The following is a 14,802-nucleotide window of genomic DNA, read 5'->3' as shown; positions in this document are numbered from 1 at the left end:
AAAGACACTAGCAGTATGCCTGATGTTGAGTGTATGAAGGAAGAGAAGCGGGTGCAGTTACTGTTACAAGAGAGAAGGTGCTGAAAAAACTAAAAGACCTAAAGTTACATAAGTCACCCAGACCAGATGAACTGCACCCTAAGGTTCTTAAACAGGTGGCGTTAGAGAATGTGGTGGTATTAGAAATGATCTTTCAAAAAATTATTGGACTCTGGCATGGTACCAGAGAACTGGAAAATTGCAAATGTTACTCCATTCTTTAAGAAGGGAGGAAAACTGCAGAATGGAAATTATAGACCAGTTAGCCTGACCTCAGTGGTTGGGAAGATGCTGGAGTCAATGTTGAGGATGAGGTGATGGAGTACTAGGTGACACAGGACAAGATCGTACAAAGTCAGCATGTTTTCCTTCAGGGAAAATCCTGCCTGACAAACCTGTTGGAATTCTTTGAGATTACACATAGGATAAATAAAGGGGATGAAGTGGATGTTGTATATTTGGACTTTCAGAATATGAGGAACGCAGACTCAGCAGAAAGCAGCTGATTGGGCAATCGAGGTCAGGTGACCAAGCAGTTTGAAAAGCTCAAACAAATAAATAGAGGGGTAGCTCAAGTGGAGCAGCCTGTGGAAAGCGGCCAGTGAAGGAGTGGAGCTTTGAGGCTTTGACTCAAGACGCTTCAACGAGAAGAGCTGGAGGACGAGCTTGTTCCCAGTTAGTCTTTACAATGCCTCTTGAGACGGTGATGTGCCTCTCATGTCAGGTGTGGCAGTCTTGGGGGAACTCCCTTCTCCCACAGAGTCACATCTGCCAGAAGTGCATGCGGCTGGGCGATCTGGAAGACCGTGGAAGGAATCTGGAGCAGCAGCTGGATGACCTTCGACTCATAAGGGAAAATGAGGCAGTCATAGCTGAGAGCTACAGGGAGGTAGTTACACCTAGGCTGCCGGAAACAGGTCGTTGGGTGACAGTCAGAGGGGGAAAAGCAAAGGTGAGTAGACAGGTAGTGCAGAGCACCCCTGTAGCCATTCCCTTGAATAATAAGTTTACCGTCCTGGATACTGTTGGTGGGGACGACCAACCAGGTGTGAGCCACGGTGGCAGGACCTCTGGCACTGAGTCTGACCCTGTGGTGCACAAGAGTGGGATAGAGAAGAGGACAGCTGTCGTCATTGGAGACTCCATAGTCAGGGGAGCAGACAGGAGATTTTGTGGACGTGAGAAGGACACCTGCATGGTTTGTTGCCTCACGGGTGCCAGGGTCTGGGATGTCTCTGAGCGGGTGCACGACATCCTGGTATGAGAGGGAAAGCAACCAGAAGTCGTGATACATGTTGGCACCAACGACATAGGCAAGAAGTGGGATGAGGTCCTGAAATGCAAGTTTCGGGAACTAAGCAGAAGGCTGAAGAACAAGACCTCAAGGGTGGCATTCTCAGGATTGCTGCCAGTGCTACATGATAGTGATGGTAAGAATTGGAGGAGATGGCAGCTGAATGCGTGGCTGAGGAGTTGATGTAGGGGGCAGGGTTTTAGATTTTTGGATCATTGGGATCTCTTCTGGGGAAGGTGGGACCTGTACAGATTGGATGGGTTGCACCTGAACTTGAGGGGGAGCAATATCCTTGCAGGTAGGTTTGCTAGCATGGTTTGGGAGGGTTTAAACTAATTTGCAAGGGGGATGGGACCCGGAGCGATAGAGCAGTGAAAGAAGTGCATGGAGTAAAGCCAGATCTAACATAGAGAGAGGCTTTGAGGAAAGAGAAGCAGAATAAAGGGTGTAAAGGTAGTAAGGTGGAAGGGCTAAAGTGCATGTACTTCAATGCAAGAAGCATCAGGAACAAAGGTGATGAACTGAGAGCTTGGATACATACATGGAATTATGATGCCATTACAGAGACTTGGCTGGCACCAGGGCAAGAATGGATTCTCAATATTCCTGGATTTCAGTGCTTTAAAAGGGATAGAGGGGGGGGGGGGGAAGGGGAGGAGAGGTGGCATTACTGGTCCGGGATACCATTACAGCAACAGAAAGGGTGGGTAATGTAGCAGGATCCTCTTTTGAGTCAGTATGGGTGGAAATCAGGTACAGGAAGGGAGCAGTTACTCTATTGGGAGTATTCTATAAGGCCCCTGGAAGCAGCTGGGAGCAGATTGGGAGGCAGATTTTGGAAAGGTGAAAAAAATAACAGGGTTGTTATCATGGGTGACTTTAACTTCCCTAATATTGATTGGCACCTGATTAGTTCCAAGGGTTTGGACCGGGCAGAGTTTGATAAGTGTGTCCAGGACGGATTCCTGCCACAGTATGTTGACAGGCCAACTGGGGGAATGCCATACTCGATCTAGTATTAGGTAACGAACCGGGTCAGGTCAAAGATCTCTCAGTGGGTAAGCATCTGGGGGACAGTGACCACCACTCCCTGGCCTTTAGCATTATCATGGAAAAGGATAGAATCAGAGAGGACAGGAAAAGTTTTAATTGGGGAAGGGCAAATTATGAGGCTATAAGGCTAGAACTTGCGGGCGTGAATTGGGACGATGTTTTTGCAGGGAAATGTACTATGGACATGTGGTCAATGTTTAGAGATCTCTTGCAGGATGTTAGGAATAAATTTGTCCCAGTGAGGAAGATAAAGAATGGTAGGGTGAAGGAACCATGGGTGACAAGTGAGGTGGAAAATCTAGTCAGGTAGAAGAAGGCAGCATAGCAGCATACATGAGGTTTAGGAAGCAAGGATCAGATGGGTCCATTGAGGAATATAGGGTAGCAAGAAAGGAGCTTAAGGAGGGGCCGAGAAGATCAAGAAAGGGGCATGAGAAGGCCTTGGTAAAGGAAAACCCCAAGGCATTCTTCAATTATGTGAAGAACAAAAGGATGACAAGGGTGAAGGTAGGACTGATTAGAGATAAAGGTGGGAAGATGTGCCTGGAGGCTGTGGAAGTGAGCGAGGTCCTCAATGAATACTTCTCTTCGGTATTCACCAATGAGAGGGAACTTGATGATGGTGAGGACAATATGAGTGAGGTTGATGTTCTGGAGCATGCTGATATTAAGGGAGATTTGGTGTTGGAGTTGTTAAAATACATTAGGACGGATAAGTCCCTGGGGCCTGACGGAATATTCCCCAGGCTACTCCACGAGCAGAGATTGCTGAGCCTCTGGCTGGGATCCTTATATCCTTGTTGTCTACGGGAATGGTACCAGAGGATTAGAGGGAGGCAAATGTTGTCCCCTTGTTCAAAAACAGTAGTAGGGATAGTCCGGGTTATTATAGACCAGTGAGCCTTACATCTGTGGTGGGAAAGCTGTTGGAAAAGATTCTTAGAGATAGGATCTATGGGCATTTAGAGAATCATGGTCTGATCAGGGACAGTCAGCATGGCTTTGTGAAGGGCAGATCGTGTCTAACAAGCCTGAAAGACTTCTTTGAGGTGGTGACCAGGTATATAGATGAGGGTAGTGCAGTGGATGTAATCTATATGGATTTTAATAAGGCATTTAACAAGGTTCCACACGGGAGACTTATTCAGAAAGTCAGAAGGCATGGGATCCAGGGAAGTTTGGCCAGGTGGATTCAGAATTAGCTTGCCTGCAGAAGTCAGAGGGTTGTGGTGGAGGGAGTACATTCGGATTGGAGGGTTGTGACTAGTGGTGTCCCACAAGGATCGGTTCTGGGACCTCTACTTTTCGTGATTTTTATTAACGACCTGGATGTGGGGGTAGAAGGGTGGGTTGGCAAGTTTGCAGACAACACAAAGGTTGGTGGTGTTGTAGATAGTGTAGAGGATTGTCGAAGATTGCAGAGAGACATTGATAGGATGCAGAAGTGGGCTGAGAAGTGGCAGATGGAGTTCAACCTGGAGAAGTGTGAGGTGGTACACTTTGGAAGGACAACCTCCAAGGCAGAGTACAAAGTAAATGGCAGGAGACTTGATAGTGTGGAGGAACAGAGGGGTCTGGGGGTACATGTCCACAGATGCCTGTAAGTTGCCTCACAGGTAGATAGGGTAGTTAAGAAGGCTTATGGGGTGTTAGCTTTCATAAGTCGAGGGACAGAGTTTAAGAGTCACGAGGTAATGATGCAGCTCTATAAAACTCTGGTTAGGCCACACTTGGAGTACTGTGTCCAGTTCTGGTCGCCTCACTATAGGAAGGATGTGGAAGCATTGGAAAGGCTACAGAGGAGATTTACCAGGATGCTGCCTGGTTTAGAGTATGGATTATGATCAGAGATTAAGGGAGCTAGGGCTTTACTCTTTGGAGAGAAGGATGATGAGAGAAGACATGATAGAGGTATACAAGATATTAAGAGGAATAGGTAGAGTGGGTAGCCAGCGCCTCTTCCCCAGGGCACCACTGCTCAATACAAGAGGACGTGGCTTTAAGGTAAGGGTTGGGAAGTTCAAGGGAGATATTAGAGGAAGGTTTTTTCACTCAGAGAGTAGTTGGTACGTGGAATGCACTGCCTGAGTCAGTCGTGGAAGCAGATACACTACTGAAATTGAAGAGACTACGAGGCAGGTATATGGAGGAAATTAAGGTGGGGGTTATATGGGAGGCAGGGTTTGAGGGTCAGCACAACACTGTGGCTCTGGGTCTGTACCCAGAATTCAGAAGGATGGGGGGGGGGGTTCTCATTGAAACCTTCTGAATGTTGAAAGACCTAGACAGAGAGTAGATGTGGAAAGGATGTTTCCCATGGTGGGAGAGTCTAGGACAAGAGGGCACTGCTTCAGGATAGAAGGGTGCCCTTTCAAAACAGAGATGTGGAGAAATTTCTTTAGCCAAAGGGTAGTGAACTTGTGGAATTTGTTGCCACGTGCAGCTGAGGAGGCCAGGTCATTGGGTGTATTTAAGGCAGAGATTGATACATTCTTGATTGGACATGGTATCAAAGGTTATGGGGAACTGGGGTTGAGAAGAAATAAAAAAGGATCAGCCATGATTGAATGGCGGAGCAGACTCAATGGGCCAGATGGCCTAATTTTGCTCCTGTGTCTTATGGTTTTATGGTCTTTTTGCCACATTGACAGAAAAATTATACACAAGGAAGATGACAGGACAATACATAATGGAAGCAGGCCCTTTGGCCCAAGTTGTCCATGCTGAACAAGTTGACTAACCCAGCTAGTCCTATTTGCCTATGCTTGGCCCATATCCTTCTAAACCTTTCTTATCAATGTAGCTGTCCAAATGTCTTTTATATGTCCTAACTGCACCTGCCTCTACCACTTCCTATGGCAACTCGTTCCATATACACAGCACCCTCTGTAAACTCCCCCTCTCACTTTAAACACAAGTCCTCTAGTTCTGGACTCCCCTACCCTGGTTGAAAAGACTGCAGCCATTTATCTTTTCCATGTCCTTCATGATTTTATAAGATTCTATAAAGGCCATCTCTAAAGTCTCTTATGCTCCAAGAAAACATAGTCCAAGCCTGCTCTGGCTTTCCCTACATCTCAAATCCTCTAGTTATGGTAACATCCTTAAATCTTTTCTGCATTCATTCCAGTTTAATGATTTCCTTCTTACAGAATGAGTCAGATTTAATATCACCAGCATATGTTGTGAAATTTGTTGTTTTGCAGCAGCAGTACATTGTCATATATAGTATTGTGTAATTATAAATTACACCAAGTATATATCAAAAAATAATTAAATTGTGTAAAAAGAGAGGGAAGAGGCATTGAGTGCAAGGTTAAAGCAGGGTGACCAGAACTATGAACCTGCAACTCTAGTTCCCTCTATTCTACAACACTCCTCAGGGCCCTGCCATTTACTGTGCAAGTCCTGCCCTCAACTGTCTGACCAAAATGCAAAACCACAATAGTTATCCAAATTAAACTCCATCTGCCATTCCTTAACTCCTTGGCCCAGTTGATCCCATTGACAATCTTAGCTGTCCATTATACAACCTTCCTCATCGATTTTAGTGTCAACTGCAAACTTACTAATCATTTATATTCCTAACCAAATTGTTCATATAAATAACAACCAACAGTGAGCCCAGCAACAATCCCTGCAACATATCACTGGTTACAGGCCTCCAGTCTGAAAATTAAACCTTCATGACCATTCTGTCTTCTATTGTCAAAATAAATTGGAAACCAAGAGGAAAAATATGCACACCAGGGCAAGAGGTTAAAAAAGAAAGAGAAACATCTGCATGTATATGGAACCTTTCACAACCTCAAAGCACTTAGCAGCTAAAAAAAGCTGTACCTGCTATCGTACAAAGTGGAATCCAACATACCTCACCAAACGATTAACAGACATATTTTCTCTATAGCAAGAGCGATATAATTAAATATTGACTGGTACTCTGGAAAACAACTTGCCTTCTTCAAAATAATGCCAATGAATCTCTGATATTTCAAAGTATAACGGTAGCTGTTGGAACAAAGTCATATTTCACCAGATTCCCAGCAATAAAAGCTCACTTCCTCAGTACAGTAACAATTGGAGCCTCCTCCACCTCCACCTGAAGCCTTCTCAATCTTATAAGCAGCAGTGGCACGTGCCTCCCTGCCTTGAATACCAGCCTGCTCAGTTTCACTAGCCGCAGCTCCAGCTGGAACTTCCTCCATCTTTACCAGCAATCCACTCAACTTTACCAGCAGCAAGAACTCAGTAACAGCAGAAGCTGGAACTTATTTTAGTAACAGCAGAAGCAGCTCCACCAGGTGCCTGCAGAAAACAATGATAGATTCAGTCCTATCCTGTACAGCAGCAGCCGCCTGCTTGAACAGCAACTGCATTTGTGGCCCAGCTATTATGGTAACAGCCACGTATGCCAGGTGCCTGTGTAGCATCTATTGAAATGATGCAGCTTCACTCCAGCAGGCTCAAGCCACAAGCATTAACTGATAATCCATAATATACTGGAGAATGAAGCTTTTGCCTGCAGTACGCCCATGAGGGCAACACAGAGATGCCTTACTCCCTTCAAAAACTGATGGCCTCTCATCTCTGATCTTAATCAGGACCACTTTGTAGAGCTCCATTTTTACATAGTCCTCTCTCAATGTCTCCTTTGCCATCACTTGCATTTAGAGGTGCATGTGTAGAGTTGATGGGAGTATGAAATGGGATCAGTTGAACAGTGGTTGACAGTCAGCATGGACTCAGAAAGCTGAAGGGTTTGTTTCTGCACAGTTTGACTCAATGACTGTTACTACACTTTTGTGTTCAAGCCTTTCACACTTTTTGATAACGGAATCCAAAACCTTCTTGCTTGTTGGTAAATGTGCTACTAACTCAGCCACAGGTGACAACACCAGCAACAACCAGAGGCAAAGTAACAGTAATAGGATTTCAGAAATTATATGTGCCATTGAAGATAATAATAAGTACATGACAACAAATCAACTTAAAACTTTCTAAATACAACCTGTAAAAGTAATTTGGATTTTCATTTCTCTCATTATGGTAAAACATTACTTACAATTGACAAGTTTGACCATGACAAGTAAGTTGGCATTTAAAACAAAAACTAGAGGGTCAGGGCCTCCTTCTTCCAGCTGCAGCATTAGAGAGACCTGTGAGGGTTGTTCCTCAACTGCATAATCTAAAACAAACAAAATACATATTTTAAAACATTTATGACAACAAGATTAGTGTATTACATGAATTAACTTAAATCTGAAAATTTTCATGTATGTTTAGAACTTAAGCCCTTAATTTTCTCATATCCTAACACACTAGAAGATACATGAAATTGGAAATGTCAGTTAGGATGACCTCATTGTCTCTAGAAATTTCAGAGCAGAGACAATGTTCAAAACCATTCTGCAAAAGGCTGCACTGGTTTAACTAGCCAAACTCCAAATCCCAATTCATCCTTTGCTCTCCTGAATTTATTAAATGAGATATATTGATAGGTTAAGAAAATACGAACTCACGTAAACATCATGCTAGTTCATTATTAAATATTCTTGTAAACAGTTTCCAGATTGCAAATATGACAAATAATCTATTGTGGAAATAAATATCTCAATACGGTTGAATCACAGTTCAATATAAACGTGAAGGACAGCAATTCTGAATTTCAAACTTTAGATTTCAACCCATGGTAATTGTAAACCTTGTGTAACAGCAGTTCAGGTAATGTAAATTCCCCCTTACAGAATTCACAAATTACAACCAAAACAGCTGAGATATGATTTTTTTTTAAAGTGGAAAAAAGACCGTATTGATTTTCAGTACAGCAACAACTGGAGCCTCCTCCACCTTCTCCTGCAGCCTGCTCAGTCTCATGAGCAGCAGCTGCACGTTCCTTTAATACCAGCCTGCTCTGCTTCAGTAGCAGCAGCTCTAGCTAAAAAGTGTTAAATAATATTTTCTGCAACTCTCATTTCTCAATGCATGAATAAACATGACTCACAATACAGGGTACTTCTACCCCTCCCCCATAATATGGGGATTGCCTGCAAATACTGCCAGTTAAATTAAATCACCAGACATCTTCAACTTAGCAGTAGAATCATTTAACTATCTTCATGGTTAATTAACGCAACCCGCACTTGAAGAATGACAACAATGGAGCTACAGGATCTGAGGCTGGAAGGTGAGATTAGGTTGGGTAGCTGGTTTCCCAACAGACAGGATGGTCTGAAGGGCCTTCTCTGCTGCCATTTATTTTAATGATTCTATGATTTAACAACAAAAGCAATCTACCACACTTACCTCCTTTGACGCCTGTAGAGATGAGAATAGGTGGGAGCCCATTTTCTGGGACCAAATTAATTGCACTTCCAACTGGACTGCCAATCTGAGCTGTACTACTTAATGATGAAGCCACATTCTGAAACAGAATAAAATTGAAAAGCCTTAATTATTAATCAAATTAAGTGGCATAACTCTCAATATTTTATTTTAAACTTAGTATTTAAAAGATATATTGGATGACTTCTTTAGTAATCAAGATAATAAAAAGTAAAGAATGTAAAACTGCAACATTTTAGTACCTCAAAGCACATTTTCTTCTATGCAGAAACTTGCACAGACCCCAACACAGTTGCATAATAACACCAACAGCTCACTGATTTATCAGCTTTCATTTTAAATGTTGAGGCTAATTATAAATGATTGCAACTGTTCTGTAATTCAAGTAAACAAAACTGAAATAGTGCTGAGAACCCCATCTTATGAAATAACAAATGGAACTTTGCAACTTAAAGAGTGACAACAAAACCATCAAAATATTTTGGATGAGAGAAAACAAATAAATTATTTTATTTGCAGTAAAATGCAATGAGCAAGTCAAATAATTATGTAGCTCAGCAGTAAGAAATTATGAAAAAAAATTAGAGTAAAAATGCCAAAAATAAATAACCCACCAGATAAGCTCAGTTAACAACATCAATCAACATGGGCCGAAAATGAGTTAAGATTTCCACCTTTGAAATTGCTGCTGTAATAATTACTCAATATCAGCTTGAAAGACTAACATGTGGTCCACATGACAACTATTCAAATATTCTATATACACTTAATTTTAACATCATTATAAAGGAACTTGTTGAATCTGATAAAGTTTAGGGGAATGGGGGATTCTCAGATTCCTGTAAACAATGGATTAAGTACTGACTATGTCTGTGACCGCAGTGTGTTTGAATAATGTCTCACAGCTGCCTTCTTTGGAGCAAGATAAGGATTAAAGTTCGCCCAGATCCACATAAAATGTGTCTGGGCTTTTCACACCTTTTGATTTTGACAAAAAGCACTACCTGATAGAAATTAGACAGAACATTCCTTTCTTAATTAAAGCATAAATTTGACGGATGTTCTTATCTTTGTAATTAAGTTGTGGCTCCAGCAAACCAAGTAGGACATTCCTTTCTTTAACGAAGGTGGCTGGAGTGTCTAACAAATTGATTGTACTTTTGTATCAATAGTCCATTGACTTGGCTGGAATGGTTATCAAACTGATTGTTCTTTTGTATCGGTGGCTTTATAACTTCTAACAATTCTGACATCAGGCAGTGAACTTGTAGAACCGCCGGGGAGATGAGAAAGTTTCTCTCCCTGATGTTGGGTCCAAGTTCACTTGCCGGCTGATCTCGAAGAAATAAACGGGTGAAAAGATAAGTAACGATCTTTTTGTGCTGTCGTTATTTGATCCAGCAAAGTTATATTTACAATCTGTTAAAATGAATGACGATATCTTAGATATTATTTCAACTGTTCTGACTATTGATTCTATTACTGCTATCTTTGGTTTACCAATGATAGAACAACATCATCTGACTCCCTCAGCTTGTCAGATGATTGCTTTTGTTACACTAATGGCTAGAAGATCTATACTATTGAATTGGAAAGAGATTAATCCTCCTACAACATTTCAATGGTTTTCGCAAACTCTGACTTGTTTAAATTTAGAAAAAATTAGAAGTGTCATTTACGACCCTTCTATTAAATTTGAAGAGATTTGGAGACCATTTATTCAATACTTTCATATGACGTAATTTGACCCTTTCCAATTCTACTTTGTTATTCTATATACGGGGAGAGGAGCAGAGTTAATGACACTAATGGTCTTACCTGAGGTATCATAATAGCCCATTCTTTTTCTTTTTGTTAGTTTGGTTTTTCTTTAGTTGGTTTAGATTTTTTTTTTCTTTTTTGGGGGAAATTTTTTTTCTTTTTTTTCCCCTCTTTTTTCATATTTTTTCCATTTTTATCATATATTTCCTGATATTAGAACTGTATTTTCCGAGATTTTGGGGGGCTCGTGAATTATGTGTCAATTGAGGTTATATTTGTATAAACTATTTTTTCAATTATGTAATCCCAATTTCTCTGTATCTATTTTTCTGCAATGTATATGATGCTGAAACTAATAAAAAGATTGAAAAAGAAAGAAAGTAAAATGAAAATATTGTTTACTAAAGTATGGAAGTGAAACTCTGGAGGAAGTGAAATTTAGCACATTAAAACAATTGAACAGGTCAAACAGTACCAAATATAAGAATGCAAGTACAATTTCCTGGAACTCCCCAACTCTCCCAGACAAATGAACAAGAAAATGGGACTTCCATACTGTAAAAGGATTACATAGGATAGTTTGTCAAAAGTTTTCAGGGAAGTTTCCTTAATCAGTATGTAAAAATCCCAATGAGAGCTTGTGAGGGGATGAGACAGGGCAGATGACAGAAGTTTACAGAGAGGAAAACTTTGAATCTACTGATCACAATGCCATTAGTTTCAAAGTAAATATGCAGAAAGACAGGTCTGGTCTGTTGGTTGAGATTCTAAATTGGAGAAAGGCTAATTTTGTGTATCAGAAAAGATCTGGCAAATGTGGATCAGGACAGGGTGTTTTCTGGCAAAATCGTACGTAGTAAGTGGGAGGCCTTCAAAAGTGAAATTTTGAATGTGCCTGTCAGAATAAAAGGTAAAAATAACAGGTGTGGGGAACCTTGGTTTTCAAGAGATATAGAAGCCCCGGTAAAGAAAAAAATGGAGGCACACAGCAGGTATAGGCTGGTAGGAGCAAATGGGGTGCTTATAGAGTACAAGAAGTGCAAGAGAAATATATCAGGTGGACGAAAAGGAGGCATGAGGTTGCCCCAGCAGGCAAGGTGAAGGAGAATATTAAGGGAGTCTACAGATATCTTAAGAGCAAAAGAATTGCAAGGGACAAATTGGTCCTCTGGAAGATCAGAATGGTAATCTATGTATGGAGCCAAAAGCAATGAAGACCTTTTTACACCTGTATTTACTCAGGACACAGACAGAGTCTATAGAGTTGAGGCAAAGTGGCAATATTCATGGACCCTATACAGTTTACAGAGGAGGTAGTGCTTGCTGTCCTTTGGCAAATTAGAGTGAATATATTCTCAGGGCTTGACGCTGCAGGAGGCAAGAGCAGAAATTGCTGAGACCCTAGCAGAGATACTTAAATCATCCTTAGTGACAGGTGAGGTACCAGAGGATTGGAGGATAGCCAATGTTGTTCCGCTGTTCAAGAAAGGCTCTAAAAATAATCCATGAAATTATAGGCCGGTGAGCCTGACATCAATAGTGGGAAAGTTATTGGAATTCTGAGGGACTGGATATATAAATATTTGGATAGATGTGAACTGATTAAGGATAGTCAGCATGACTTTATACATGGTAGGTCATGTCTGAACAATCTTATAGAGCTTTTTGGGGAAGTTACCAGGAAAGTTGAAGAAGGTAAATCAGTGAATGTTGTCTACATGGACTTTAGTAAAGCATTTGACAAAGTCCCACATGGGAGGTTGGTCAAAAAGGTTCAGTCACTTGGCATTCAAGATGAGGTAGTAAAATGGATTAGACACTGGCTTTTTGGGAGAAGCCAGAGAGTGGTAGTAAATAGTTGCCTCTCTGACTGGAGGCCTGTGACTAGTGGAGTGCTGCAGGGATCAGTGTTGGGTCAGTTGTTGTTTGTCATTTCTATCAATGATCTGGATGATAACGTAGTCAACTGGATCAGCAAATCTGAGGATGAAACCAAGACTGCGGTACAGTGGACAATGAGGAAGGCTATCGTATCTTGCAGCGGGATCTGGACCAGCTGGAAAAGCGGGCTGAAAAAAATGGCAGATGGAATTTAATGCACACAAGTGCAAGGTGTTGCACTTCGGTAGGACCAACCAGAGTAGATCTTACACAGTGGATAGTAGTGCACTGAGGAGTGTGGTAGAACAAAAGGATCTGGGAATACAATCCATAATCCATTGAAAGTGGCATCACAGGTAGATAGGGTTATAAAGAATGCTTATGGCACATCTCCTATGGTACAGGAGATGGGGTGTTGTGTTGAAGTTGTATAAAACATTGGTGAGGATTAACTTGGAGCATTGGGTGTATGTTTGGTCACCTCCCTACAGAAAAGATGTAAATAAGGTTGAAAGAATATAGAGAAAATGTACCAGGATGTTGCTGGGTCTGGAGGACCCAAGTTATAAGCAAAGACTGAATAGGTCAGGACTTTATTCCTTGGAATGTAAAAGATTGAGAGAAGATCTGATAGAGGTATACAAAATTATGAGGGGTATAGATAGGGTAAATGCAAGCAGGCTTTTTCTACTGAGGTTGGGTGGGACTACAACCAGAAGCCATGGGAGGGGGAAAGGTGAAAAGTTTAAGGGGAACATGAGGGAAAACTTCTTCACCCAGAGGGTCATGAGAGTGTGGAATGAGCTGCCAGAGCTCGACTTCAACATAAGAAAAGTTGGTGAGGTACATGGATGGTAGCGGTAAGAAGGATGACGGTCCTGGTGCAGGTTGATTGAAGTAGAAAGTTTACATGGTTCAAATGGACAGATGGGCCAAAGGGTCCATTTGTGTGCTGTACTTTTTCTATGACTCTAAAAAATATTTTTTTAAAAACTGAATTTCAAATTAGGATCAGATTTATTATCACCTGATTTCTATGGCAACATTTTGGTGCTTTGCGGCAGTAGCATAAAATTGTCACAATTATAAAAATAAATAAATAAATAAATAACGCAAAATAAAAAGAATAATGAGGGGTATTGATAGGATCTTGGGCCATCATGCAATTCGCTGGAGTACGGTATCAAATGGGATAGTTCAAAATGCTGCACATGAATATAAAAAAAATCTCCAAAGGGAAAATCAACAGAATGAGGATTTTCTGAGAAAAAGCATTTAAAATGCTTCTTGTAACCAATGATCTGTTGTTTTGAATACTTAATTTTAGTAGCAAAATAATAGATCCAACTCAAATTTTAAAATGGGAAAAGGGTTTGAAATGAATATAGCATGAAAACGGCTAGATCTGGGGGTGTATCAAGAAAAACCATTCTTTACACGGCCTTATATCTTAAAATATTCAATAGCAAGATGGCAAAGAACCAAAGCTTGAGAAGGAATTAAAGGTTTATAAATGTTACTCCTGAATCAAAGGGAACTATAAAGAAATCTGAACTGACAAAACAATTGAAAATTAATTGTAGAATGAAAAATTAAAATGTTACAAAAAATTGAAGGAACTTAGTTGTTTACAAAATCTGCAGTCTTGTGTCTCGATGCTATAAATGCTGCAGACTGCTGAGATCATAATGTATGACATAGACCATGGTTTTTGATGGTCAATCTTTCACACATAAAGATGTTCTTAAGATCCAGTCAGCAAAAAAATAAAGGTAGATGAAACATTGTAAGGGGGGCAGGGGGGAAGAGAAGAGAGACTTTTAGGGGTAGTCTTATCTTCTAAGAGTCAGAACAGCCCATAGTTAGCTTCTGCTAGCTTTAGCAGAGTTGAAATGATTTTAAACAGTTCTTTTGCTAATTATGGCTGTATAATATAAACAATTGTAACCTATAATTAACGAACTGCAGGAACTTTTAGCTCCCTTGGTCTCTGCGAGATGCAGATATAAGGACTGTTCATTAGAATAAATAATTGGACAGCTTGTTGAAAATACAGCACCTCAGGTTGACCTTGAACAACCAAATGCTCAATAAAACAACTAAAATTCATGTAAGTCAGTGGTCCCCAACCACAGGGCTGCAAGGCATGTGCTACCGAGCCGTGAGGAAACCATATGAGTCAGCAGCACCTTTCCTCATTCCCTGTCACGCACTGTTGAACTTGAACATAGGGTTGCCAACTGTCCCGTATTTGCCAGGACATCCCGTATATTGGGCGAAATTGATTTGTCCCATATGAGACCGCTCTTGTCCCGTATTTCTCCCAAGGTAGAGCATTTCTATGAAACCTTTCGTGTCGAAATGGCGTGAAGCGAAGAAGCCATTAATTTATATGGGAAAAATTTTTGAGCGTTCCCAGACCCAAAAAATAA

The 14,802-nt window shown here is 41.1% G+C and overlaps 1 protein-coding gene across 1 annotated transcript in view; it reads right to left on the bottom strand.

Annotated features, from left to right (window-relative positions):
- Window positions 1-14,802, bottom strand: part of LOC134354899 (zinc finger FYVE domain-containing protein 9-like) — a 159,351-nt gene that overhangs the window by 33,887 nt on the left and 110,662 nt on the right. The window contains exons 7-8 of the mRNA XM_063064353.1: window positions 8,690-8,807; window positions 7,449-7,571 (exon numbers count right to left, since the gene is read on the bottom strand). Coding sequence (XP_062920423.1) covers window positions 7,449-7,571; window positions 8,690-8,807 — 241 coding nt within the window. The remainder of the gene's footprint in view (window positions 1-7,448; window positions 7,572-8,689; window positions 8,808-14,802) is intronic.

This window comes from Mobula hypostoma, chromosome 12 (genome assembly GCF_963921235.1).
Source record: "Mobula hypostoma chromosome 12, sMobHyp1.1, whole genome shotgun sequence".
NCBI classification, from domain to species: Eukaryota; Metazoa; Chordata; class Chondrichthyes; order Myliobatiformes; family Myliobatidae; genus Mobula; species Mobula hypostoma.
Note: the sequence above shows the minus strand (reverse complement) of the source record. Positions and strands in the feature narration are given on the sequence as shown.